The sequence below is a fragment of the Antechinus flavipes genome, chromosome 1 (genome assembly GCF_016432865.1).
Source record: "Antechinus flavipes isolate AdamAnt ecotype Samford, QLD, Australia chromosome 1, AdamAnt_v2, whole genome shotgun sequence".
Lineage (NCBI taxonomy): Eukaryota > Metazoa > Chordata > Mammalia > Dasyuromorphia > Dasyuridae > Antechinus > Antechinus flavipes.
The window spans coordinates 328,359,067-328,372,286 of NC_067398.1; the positions used below are offsets into that span (position 1 = coordinate 328,359,067).

At 33.2% G+C, this 13,220-nt stretch overlaps 1 protein-coding gene across 1 annotated transcript; it reads right to left on the minus strand.

Annotated features, from left to right (window-relative positions):
- Window positions 1-11,785: 11,785 nt before the first annotated feature.
- On the minus strand, window positions 11,786-12,727 carry LOC127557461 (olfactory receptor 13D1-like). The gene has a single exon (XM_051990809.1). It carries the CDS (start codon window positions 12,725-12,727, stop codon window positions 11,786-11,788), a length of 942 nt encoding a protein of 313 aa, XP_051846769.1.
- Window positions 12,728-13,220: the final 493 nt, after the last annotated feature.

Genomic DNA, 13,220 nt, shown 5'->3' on the forward strand with positions numbered 1-13,220 from the left:
CACACATTATATATAGGTATATAGAAATAGATATATTTGTGTATATATATATACAAATGTGTATACAAATACACCCATATATTTTTGGAAATAGTGTTATAGAAATGCTACCTATAATTACTATTGCTATTAGTATATATATAATACATATATATATATATATATATATATCATTTCACTAACTCTCAATTCTGTGGTTTTACTGATTAAAAAGAATTAAATAGTTTGCTAAAAACTTAAAACTATATCAGCATCATCAAATAATATTTTAGTAACTATATTAATTTCAATCCACAATTTTTGATAAAAAATACTTCTCAGGATTCTTTTTTTCTTTCCTTCTCATTCAATTTTCCTCTTGTGTCTGTGATGACAGCGTATTTTAAAATCACCTGGAGTCAGGAATTCAGGTTAAGGGAAAATCCTTGATCTTTATTATTTGCAGAGGTGAAGGGGGAATGGCAATATGAAGTGAGTGTAGTTGCGACATGAACCCGGGCAGCTGTGCCTCTGCCTCTCTCAATCCACCCACCAAATCATCTCTACATCATTTCCTATACAACACATCAAAACTTGCAGAGAGTGGGCGGGGCCATTCTTTCTCCAAGCATATATTAATAGAGTTTTGTCCAATTGCTATTTAGCCTCACGTGCTTGGGACCTCAGTGCATCAACTCAAGTTTCAGCCCTTTACATGTGTCCCTATTTATTTTCTTCATTCTTTAATTTTTTTCTCTGCATTACTTAATAAGGCTTTACATATTTCTTCTAATTCACCATATTTATCTTTTCATATTATAGTATTCTATTACATGAATATACCACAAACAATTTATCTATTTTCTTATTTTTAGAATTGAGATTGTTTAAAGTTTTCAATTATTTCTCTGAAAATATTTAAACATGGAGCCCTCTTAAAATTTTTTGTAAGACTTTCAGAATATATACCGACATTGGAATTATCAAGTAAAAGAATGCAATTATTTTTGCATTTTTTCTTAATATTGTGAGATTGCTTTGAATTTTTATGAATAACAAATATTTACATACATGATCATCTATAATCATTTCTGCATTTCTTTTATTTATATTATTATTAATTATTATGTTTTGAGAGGTATGGGGTAATTTGTCTAAGCTGTCTAAAATATCTTTTATAAGCCATGCTTTTATTTGTCATCGTTATAAAAAATTTCCTCCAATATTTTACTACATATGTTTTAAGATTTAAAAAAATGTGGTTAAAATATGTTTTATCTATAATAATTTATTCCATTTGTTGACTAAAAAATCTTTTCACAATTGAGCAAATACTTTATTCCATTTTCTCCAATTTTCCATATAGCTGCATTTCTATTTAAATCTCTTTTCTCCTTGTAATTCACAAAAATATAATGCCTTTCTTCCAGATTGTCAATTACTCTCCCATTTCTATTTGTTAGATTATGTATTCCTTCATCATTTTAAATTTTCTATGAGTTTTTCTTCTTTTTTAGTTTATTAATTTTTAATACACATAGTTTTATGAATGATGTTGGGGGGCGGGAATCAGAGCAATCAGGAAAAACCCTGGGGAGAGTTAAAAAAAAAAAAACAGAAAAAAGAAGTGGATACAGCATGTGTTGATTTATATTCAGTCTCCTTAGTTCTTTCTCTCATTACAGATGGCATTTTCTGTCCAAAATCTATTGGGATTCCTTTGAATCACTAAAGTACTGAGAAGAACCAAACCTTCCAAATTTGATCATGTCACATTCTTGCTGTTATTGTGTACAATGTATTCCTGGTTCTGCTTGTTTCTCTGAGCATCAATTCTGTAAATCCTTCCAGACCATGTAGAAGGGTCTTGTTCATTATGTTTTATAGAACATCAATATTTCATTACTTTCATGTGCAACAACTTGTTCAGCCATTCCCCAATTGATGAACATCCACTCTTTTTTTCTAATTCTTTGGTACCACTTAAAGAGCTGCTGTAAATATTGTTTCACATAAGGGTCATTTTCCCTCCTTTCAGACTTCCTTGGGATACAGACCAGCATTGCTGGGTCAAAGGGTAATGCAGAGTTTTATAGCCCTTTGGCCATAGTTCCATATTGCTCTCCAGAATGCTTGGATCATTTCATGATTCCAACAACAATGCTTTAGTATTCCAGTTTTCCCAATCCCCTCCAACATTTATCAGTATCCTTTCCTGTCCTCTTAGCCAATCTAAGAGGTGCGGAGTTGTCTTAATATGCATTTCTCTAATCAATAGCAATTTAGAGCTTTTTTCATATAATTATAATTGCTTTTAATTTCATCATCTGAAAATTGTCTGTTCATATCCATTGCCATTTATGATTTTGGAATGACATATGTTGTTATATATTAGACACAATTTTTCATATATTTTAGAAATAAGACCTTAATCAGAAATAGTCTGTAAAGATTTCCCCCCATCTTTGTGCTTCTCTTTAATCTTATTTCTGTTGTTTTGTTTGTGTAAAGCCCTTTTAATTTAATGTAATCAAAGTTGTTCATTTGCCTTTCATAATGTTTGATACTCCTTCTTTAGTTATAAATTCCTCCCTTCTCTAAAGATCTGATAAGTAAATTATTCCTTTCTGTTATGGGCCAGAACTTGAAACAAGGTGCTAAGTCACTGGAATTGATAGAGACAATGCTTATGTACTTAGTTCACACCTTTAAGAGAATTCACACCTTTAGAGAGCATATATAAGGTAGGAGCCTCAACTAGAGACTTTGGAAGATTCAGAGCCAGGATTTAATAGGGAGATTCACAAGTCCTGGAGATTCACAAGTCAGAAGGTCAAGCCCATAGAGGAGGAGCCCACTAGAGAAGGCAAGACAGGTCCATTCCAACTTCCACCTTTGTGCTGGTTGGAGGCTTTGCATTTGGAAGGAGCTAAAGGCTGAACCTGGAAGAGACAAAAGACTAGTGGCAAGAGCTCTTGGAACCAAGGAGAGAGAGAAGGATTTAAGAAAGCTAACTGGGCTATTTTAAAGGAGAAACTAAAGGATCTGGACTTTAACAGCTGGCTTCATTTGAGGTGATTATTATACTAAACTGAAACTAAGGCTGCCTCCAGAACCCCTGCAAGAAATCTGCTCCCAGAGAACAATTATATAATAGAGAAGAGAACATTACACCTTTCTTCTAATTTGATTATGATATCATTCTTCATGCCCAAATCATGGATCTGTTTTGAGCTAATTTTAGTATAGGGTGTAAGATATAGATCAATCCTGAGTTTGTGAAATTATTTTTTAGTTTTCCAGCAATTTTTTCAAATAGTGAAACTTATTGCAGAAGTTGCAGTTTGGGACTTTATCATACACTAGATTGTTATAGGCTTTGCATATGCTGTCATGTGTATCAAATCTATTCCACTGATCCACCACTCTATTTCTTAGCTAGTATCAAGATGACTGCTGCTTTATATTAGAGTTTTAGGTTTGGTACTGCTAAATCATCATTCTTTGTATTTTTTTCATTAATTTCCTTGATATTCTTGATCTTTTGTTCTTTCAGGTGCATTTTGTTATTTTTTTCCTTAGTTCTATAAAATAATGTTTTGGCAGTTTGATTAATAAGGCACTGAACAAGTGGACCAATTTAGAATTGTCATTTTTATTGTATTAGCTTGGACTAGCCATGAACGATTTTTATTTAGCCAATTGTTTGGATCTGATTTTATTTGTGTGAAAAATACCATGTAATTGTGTTTGTATAGTTCTTGGGTTTGTCTTGGCAAGTAGACCTCCAAGTATTTTGTTTTATCTACAGTAATTTTAAATGGAATTTCTCTTTCTATTTCTTACTGATGGGCATTGTTAGTAATATATAAAAATGCTGATGACTTGTGTAGATTTATTTAGTGTCCTGCAACTTTGCTAAAGCTGTGAATTGTTTCCATTAGATCTCTAGATGATTTTATAGAATTCTCTAAGTTTATCATCATATCACCTCCCAAGAGTGATAGTGTTATTTCCTCATTGCCTCTTCTAATTCCTTTAACTTTTTTTCTTTTCTTACTGCTAAAGCCAACATTTCTAGGACAATGTTGAATAACAGTGGTGATAATAGCCATCTTTGTTTCACCCCTGATCTTACTGGGAATTCACCTAGCTTCTCTCCATTTCAAATAATGCTTCCTATAAGTTTTGGATAGATACTGCTTATTATTTCAAGGAAAGCTCCTGGGGTGGAGCCAAGATGGTGGAGAGGAAACACATCTCCTCCAATTAAAAACAAATTAAGCCCGTGGACTGGTTTTGTAGTGACAGAACCCACAAATATTTAGAATATAACAAATTTCCATTAGAAGATAATCTGGAAGATCTCCAGAGAAAGTATGTTTCAATCAGGCATGGAGGGAGGCAGGATGAGAGCAGGCAGCTGCAGGAAAACCCAAGTGGAGGCAGTGCAGAGACTTAGTGTGGTGTGGGCTCCACATGCTGGGGAATCTACTAGAAGGAATCTACAACAGTGTTGGCTACTCTGTCCTGGTTGAAAGCCAGTAAATCAACAGATTAGCTGTAAGACATCCAACACAAGTACAAAAGGCAAAAGTGAACCTCTAAACCCCAGAATATCAGGATTTGGCCATACACTCAGCACCAGAAATCAGTCATCACTGACTCAGTGCAGCATTTTCACCTGTAGAGCAAGTTTGGACAATCTCCTCTTTGCCCTAAAAGTAGACCTGAACCTTTTTTTAAAAATAAGCAAAAAAAGCAAAAAGAACTCTTTCAATAGATAGTTTTTATGGAGAAAAAGAACAGGTTTCAAACCCTGAGGACACTAAAAGTAGATCGTCTCCAGAAGAAGCCCCCAAAGTTGGTAAGAATTGGTCCCAATATCACAAGACTCTCTTGGAAAAATTAAAAAAGGATCTTAAAAGAGAGTTAGCAGAAAAATGGGGAAAGGAAACGACAAGTTTGCAAGAGAGTTTGGAAAAGGAAACATAGAAATTATCTGAAGAAAACCCCTTACCAAATAATTTTAGTGAAATGAGAACAGCATAATTTTTACAAAATAGATTTGATAAAATAGAAAAAGAAAGCAACTTCTTGAAAAGCAGAATTTGTGAAATGGAAAAAAATCCATAGAACAAGAGAACTCATTTAAAACTTCAATTGGCCAAATACAAAAGGAGCTAAAAAGATAACTGGAAAAAAAGTTTACTAAAAATTAGAACTGGACAAATGGAAATCAGTGACTCAATGAGATATCAAGAATCAGTAAAACAAAGCAAAAAAAAATTTTTTTAAATAGAAGAAAATGTAAAATGTCTCATTAGAAAAACAACTGGCCTTGAAAATATATGTAGGAGAGACAAGCTAAAAATTACTGTACTTCCTGAAACCATGATAAAAAAGAACCTAGACATTAAATTTCAAGAAATCATGAAGGAAAACTGCCCTAATGTCCTAGCATTAGAATGTAAAATAGCCATTGACAGAATTCGCTGATCATCTCCTGAAAGAGACCTCAAAATAAAAATTCCAAGGAATATCATAGCTAAATTTCAGAATTATTGGACCAAAGAAAAAATATTGCAAACAGCCAGACAGAAAGAATTCAAATATCAAAGAGGCACAATTAGGATTATCCAGGACCTAGCAGCTTCCACCTTAAAGGATCAAAGGGCTTGGAATCTAATATTCTGAAAGGCAAAGGAATTTGGATTGCAGCCAAGAATCAATTTTCTAGCTAAACTGAGCATTATCTTTCAGGGAAGAACATAGCCATTAATGACACTGGTGAATTTCATTTACTTTTTATGAAAAGATTAGAGCTGAACAAAAAAAATGATATTTAAATACACAACTCAAGAAAAGCATAAAAAGGTAAAATAAGAAAGAATTCTTAAGAACTATATCTCTGTTAGTGATATAGATAGAGAGTACAGTTATAATTGGATTTTACTGTGACAAAATAAAAAAAGAAACTAGATGTGAAAAAAAGATTGTACTGGAAAAAAAGGAAAATGATGGTAAAATGAGAAAAATTACATCTCATGAAGAGGCAAAGAAGATATATTATAATTGAGGTAAAGAAGAAAGGGGGGTGAGCATTATATGAAATTTACTCTCATCAGATTTGGTTCAAAGAGAATTTTAGACATATTTGGTTTCACAAACACACTTATAGGAAAGTGAGAGGTGAAAGGGAAAGGAAAGTGGGGACTAATATTAAGAGAAAGATAAAAGAAAGGGTAAGGGGCTATAAAGGAGGACGGCTGTTTGAGGGAGATGATGGTCAGAAGCAAAATAGTAGAGAGAAGGGAAAGGGGGAAAGGAAAGAGAAAAGCACAATTTGGGGTAAATAAGATGGTGACAATACAGAATTAATCATTTTAACTATGAATTTCAGTGGGGTAAACTAACCCATAAAATGGAAGTGGATAGAATACTAGATTAAAAGCCAGATATGTTCTTTACAAGAAACACACTGGAAATGCCCATATTAAACCACGAAATGAAGAAATCCATGGCATTTCCAGTAATCTGACCCTCCTTGCTGAAGCTTTATGCACCTGTTTCTTAGCAACCCAGGCCAATGCCTCCAGCTCTCAACAGCACAAGGTGCTCCCTTCTCTAACCTTTTCCCAGAATTTTTCTGCCCTCCCTTCATTCTGTAATTCTCTTTTTTTTTCTTCTTTCTCTTCCTACTTCTTTATAGGGTTAGATTCATTTCTATTGCCAAGTGAATGATTACATTATTCCCTCTTAAAGCCAAAACTGATTAGATCAAGCTTAAAACAATGCTTAGTGTTTTGCACTTCACGTGAAATAATTATTTCATTATACCTCCCCTTTCCTCTTTTTTCAATACAGACTGTTTCTCACCTCTAAATGTCTTTTTCTTTGATGTCATCACATCAGAGTCTATTCACAAGCACACCCTCTCCAGAATATGGTATTCCAGGACATTCTGGTCCTTTATTATAGAAGCTGCTAGATCCTGGGTAATTCTGACTGTTGCTCCTTAATATTTGAATTTTCTCTGGTAACTTGCAGTATTTTTCTTTGAGATTTTAGTTTTAGAGTTTTGCAACAATGTTCCTTGGGATTTTTCTTGTGGAATCTCTTTGCAGAGGTGATGGATGGATTCTTTCTCTTTTCTTTTTTGCTCTTTTTAAATAATCTTTTTATTTTCAAAACATATGCACAGATAACTTGACAATATTGACTCTTGCATAACCTTGTGCTTCAGATTTTCTCCTCCTTCACCCCACCCTTTCCCCTAGATTGCCACAAATTCAATATATGTTAAACCTGTTAAAATATATATAACATCCAATATGTATATTTATACAATTCTCTTGCTGCATAAGAGAAATCAGATCAAAAAAAGAGGAAGTAAATGAATAAGAAAAGAAAATGCAAGCAAACAACAACAAAAAGAGTGAGAATGTTATGTTGTGATCCACACTCAGTTCCCATAGTCTTCTCTCTGGGTATACATGGCTCTCTTCATCACTAGATCATTGGAACTGGCATCAGTCAACTCATTGTTAGAAAGAGTCACATTCATCAGAATTGATCATCGTATAATATTGATGTTGTTGTGTACAATGATCTCCTGATTCTGCTCATTTCCCTTAGCAGCAATTCATGTAAGTCTCCCCAGGCCTGTCTAAAATAATGCTCTTATATAACAATAATGAGGCCTTTATCAGAACCCTTAAATGTAAAAATTATTTCCCAATTTATTGCTTCTTTTTTGATCTTGTCTGTGTTAGTTTTGTTTGTACAAAAACTTTTTAAACTAATATAATCAAAATTATCTATATGGTGTTCAATTATGAGTTCCAGTTCTTCCTTTTCCACAGAACTGAGAGGTAAACTATTCTATGTTCTAATTTACTTATGATATCACTCTTTATGTTTAAATCATGAGCCCATTTAGATCTTATCTTGGAATATTATATTAAATGTGGGTTGAAGCCTAATTTCTTCCACAATAGTTTCTAATTTTCCCAGCAGTTTTTTTGTCAAATAGTGAATTCTTAACCCCCAAACTGGGAGCTCTTTGGGTTTGTCAAACACTAAATTGCTGTAGTTATTGCCTATTTTTTCCTGTAATCCTAACTTATTCCATGATCAACTACTTTATTTCTTAGCCAGTACCAAATAGTTTTGAAGACCACTGCTTTATTATATAGTTTTAGGTCTGGCATATCTAGGCCACTCTCGTTAGCGTTTTTTTTTTTTCTTTAATTCCCTTGAAATTCTTGACATTTTGTTCTTCCAAATGAACTTTGTTATTATTTTTTTAGATCTGTAAAATAATTTCTTGGGAGTTTGAATGGCATCACTAAATAAGTAGATTAATTTAGGTGGTAGTGTCATTTTTATTTTATTTTTATTATATTCACTTAGCTGACCCATAAGTGCTTGATATTTTTCCAGCTGATTAGGTCTGATTTTATTTGTGTGGAACATGTTTTCTATTTGTGTTCATATAGTTACTGACTTTCTCCTGGCAGAATGAGTCCCAAATATTTTATACCATTGACAGTTATTTTAAATGGAATTTTTCTTTGTGTCTTTTGCTGTTGGACTTAGTTGGTAATATATAAAAATGCTAACGATTTATGTGAATTTATTTTGTAGCCTGCAACTTTGCCAAAGTTGTGAATTGTTTCTAGTAATTTTTAGTTGATTCTCTAGAGTGCTCTAAATATACTATCTTATCATATGAAATGAGTCATAATTTGGTTTGCTCATGACCTACTGTAATTCCTTTAATCTCTTTTTCTTCTCTTATTGCCAAAACTAACACTTCTCATACAATACTGAATAGTAATGGTGATAGTGGGCAGCTTGTTTCACTTCTGATCTTATTGGGAATGGTTCTAGTTTGTCCCCGTTACACATAATGCTTACTGATGGTTTTAAATAGATGCTACTGACTATTTTGAAAGTCCATTAATTCTTATACTCTCTAGTGTTTTTAATAAGAATGGATATTTTATCAAATACTTTTTTTTTGCATCTATTGAGATAGTCATATGATTTGTGTTAGTTTGGTTGTTGATATAGTTGATTATGCTGATAGTTTTCCTAATATTGAACCAGCCCTACATTCCTGGTATAAATCCTACTTGATTATAGTGTATTATCCTGGGGATAACTTTCTGTAATCTCTTTGCTAATATTTTATTTAAGATTTTTGCATCAATTAGGGAAATTGGTCTATAATTTTCTTTCTCTGTTTTCACACTTAATGGTTTAGCTATCAGCACCATATCTGTGTCATAAAAGGAATTTGGTAGGACCTTTTCCCATTTTTTCAAATAGTTCATATAGCATTGGAATAAATTGTTCTTTGAATGTTTGGTAGAATACACATGTAAATCCTGGGGATTTTTTTCTTAAGGAGTTGATTCATAGTTTGTTTTATTTCTTTTTCTAAAATGGGATTGTTTAAATAATTTATGTCCTCTTCTGTTAACCTGGGCAATCTATATTTTTGTAGATAATCCTCCATTTCATTTAGATGATCTAATTTATTGGCATATAGTTGGGCAAAATAATTCCTAATTATTGCTCTAATTTCCTCTTCATTACTGAAAAGTTCTCCCTTTTCATTTTTGAGACAAACAATGATTTTCTTCTTTCTTTTTTCTAATCAAATTAACTAAAGGTTTATCTATTTTATTGGGTTTTTTATAAAACCAACTTATTTTTATTTATTAATTCAATAGTTTTCTTATTTTCAATTGTATTCATCTCCCCTTTTATTTTCAGAATTTCAAATTAGATATTTAATTGAGGGTTTTTAATTTGTTTTTTTTTCTAGCTTTTTTAGTTGCATGCCCAATTCATTGATCTTCTCTTTCTCTATTTTATGCAAGTAAGCATCTAGAGATATAAAATTTCCCCTTTTCACCACTTTGGCTATATCCCACAAATTTGGTATGTTGTCTAATTGTTGTCATTCTCTTGGAAAAAATTATTGGTTGTGTCTATGATGTACTGTTTCACCTATTCATTTTTAGGATCAGATTATTTAATTTTCAATTAACATTTTATCTATTTTCTTATATTGCATATGATTTTTATTGCATCATGATCTGAAAAAAAATATGTGTACTATTTCTGCTTTTCTGCCTTTGATTTTGAGGTTTTATGCCCTAATACATGGTCAATTTTTGTATAATTTCCATGAACCACTGAGAAAGAAGTAAACTCCTTTCTGTCTCCCCCATTAATTTTTGTTGTTGTTAGGTCATTTAATCATTTTTAAGTCTTCATAACCCCATTTTTATGAAGTTTTCTTGGCAAAGATACTGCAGTAGTTTGCCATATCCTTCTCCCACGTCCCCGTTATACAGTTGAGGAAATTGAGAAAAACAGAACTCAAGAGACCTGCCCAAAGTTACATAGATTTTAAACATTAAGTTTCATTTGAAGTCAGCTTCTCTTGATTTTAGGTTCAGCACTTTTTCCATTGCTCTACCTTTAAGTGCATATGATGTACCAGGTACTATGTTAGTTGCTGGAGATGTAAATTATCCTTCACCTGAGGTTGGATGACCATTTTTGGAAATGATAAAGTCAGGTTATGATTTGGTCAAAAAAATCTCTGAGGATCCTTTTAAAACTTTTATTTTGTCATTTTTTCATTTCTATTAGGGAATAATTTCTGTGAGAGCAAGGAAGTTGTATGTTTTAAACTTCTTGTTTCTTACATCACTTATCACAGTGTGGTATATGCTATGGTGCTTAATGAATATGTGTTTAATGTTTGAATGAATATATCAAAATAAATTATAGTCTTACCTCACAAGTTCCTGTATTGACATGATGGGAAGAATGGGGGGAAATTGAAACACAAGTGTTATGGGCCAAAACTTGAAACAAGGTGCTAAGTCAATAGAATTGATAGAGACAATGGTTGTTTAGCATGGTACTTAACAGTTCTCTAGTTCAGTACATGTACTTAGTACTTACTATAGTTCTACAAGATTCACACCTTTGATAAGAGAACATATAAGCTCAGACAAACTCAGCCAGAATCAGAAATGGAAGACAGAGACCATGGTGGTGGTCCTCCTGCCTCCCCCACAGAAACCAAAACACATTCAGTAGGATCTCAAGAAGCTAGCAGAGGCAGAAAAGACAAAGGACTGGTGGCAGGAGCTTAAGCTTTCGGAACCAAGGAGAGAAATAGGCCTCTAAGAAAGCTAACCAGGCCACAGGAAAGGAGACAAGACTTTGAAGGAGACAATAAAGGATTTGAACTTGAACACCTGGCTGCACTTTTGGTGATTATTCTGTCCTGAAATGAAGGCTGTTTCCAGAAACCTCCAGGAAATTGAACCAAGAAAGAGAACTTTACACAAGTTTTTGCAGGGGTCAATAGTGAAAAGTTATCTTTGCATATGTTTTGATAATAAAAATATTTCTATATTTTAGGATATCCTAATTTTGCTGAATCTGACATTGACCAAATGGAAATGTGATTTTTTTTCAGTTGTCAATCTCTTAGCAATGAATTTCTGTTTTGTGTAATTCATTATAATACAATGCTTGTAAAACACAAGAGCAAGAAGTAGACCTGTAAAGGACATATAATAAGAAATATACAGAAAAGAATTGTGTCTCAAACATAATACATGAATATTCTGTACTAAAGGAAGAGAATTATACTTTAAACTTTGCATGCACAATAACACACTTGACACCAGGAAAAGTAATGTTATCAATGACTACCAAACACAGTGTTTAAGGGAAAATAAAAACCAATTCTAAATCTTAGAGCATTTCACATTCTTTTCAAGTATAGATTTCTAATGAGGAATTTCTGCACAGCACTTTTTACCTCCTTGTTCCTCAGACTGTAGATAATGGGATTCAGCATTGGAGTGATAACTCCATAGGACATCCCAATAAGCTGATCAGATGTCTTAGTGTCCTTGGACTTGGGCTTCATGTACATGAAGAGGGCTGAGCCATAAAATAAGATCACCACAGTCAAGTGAGCTGAGCAGGTAGAAAAGGCTTTCTTCCTGCCTTCACTAGAGTTGATCTTTAGGATGGTGGATATTATGAAAATATAAGAGAAGAAAATGAACAGCAGAGGAGTAATTAAAAAAACAATACTTGCAACTGTCATGACAAACACATTGAGTGAGATATCTCCACAGGTAAGCTTGAGTATGGCCAGGATTTCACAGACAAAATGTTCAATAATATTCCCACAAAAAGGGTTTATAAGGGCAAGCACAGTTTGTACCAAAGAGATCATAAATCCTGCTATCCATGTCCAAGCAGCCATTTGTGCACAGAGTCCCTTGTTCATGATAATGGTGTATCTTAGCGGATAGCAGATGGCTACGTACTTGTCATAGGCCATCACTGCTAGGAGAATGCATTCTGTGCAACCCAATCCAAGAGAAATAACCATCTGCAGGGCACATCCAAGGAAGGAGATGGATTTCCTCTCAGACATAACAATTATCAGCATTTGAGGGATAAATGAGGATGTGTAGCAGATATCCAAAAAGGAGAGGTTTCCAAGGAAAAAATACATAGGGGTGTGAAGACGAGGATCCAGGATGCTGATGATAATAAGCATACTGTTTCCCAACAGGATCACTAGGTACATCATCAAGCAGAGCACATAAAGAGGTAACAGGAGACTTGGGGAATGAGAAAGCCAGACCATAAAAAATTCAGTCACAGCTGTGTAATTCCCCTTGTTCATGTTATTTTAACTTGTCAACTTCAGAATTTAGGAAAGAATACCTTAAAGCAACTGGAATGAATAATAACACATTTGTAATTAGCTTCATACTTTTAAGTATTTTAAAAATATTGGTATTTTTCTTTCATTTGGAGGTATATCCATTTAAATTTGTGCAAAAAAGCAAAAATTAGAAAAATTTAAAAAATATACATGCACTCTGAAGCAAATATGACAAAAATATTTGTAATAAAGTTTTCATGTGAGAGTAAAAGCAACAAAATCACTGCTCATGCACTGGGAAAAGATGGAATAAATTGCAGCACATGAGTGAAAGAGAGAATTACTTTGTGATAAGAGATGATGAATATGAAGAATTCAGAGAAACATGGGAAGACTTGCTTGAACTGAGAACTGAATCTTATGTGAAGTAAGTAGAATTGAGAGTACAAAGTACCAAAGAGCAATGATGATGGAAAGAAAACCATGGCAGAAAATATCAGAAAGCTGTTCA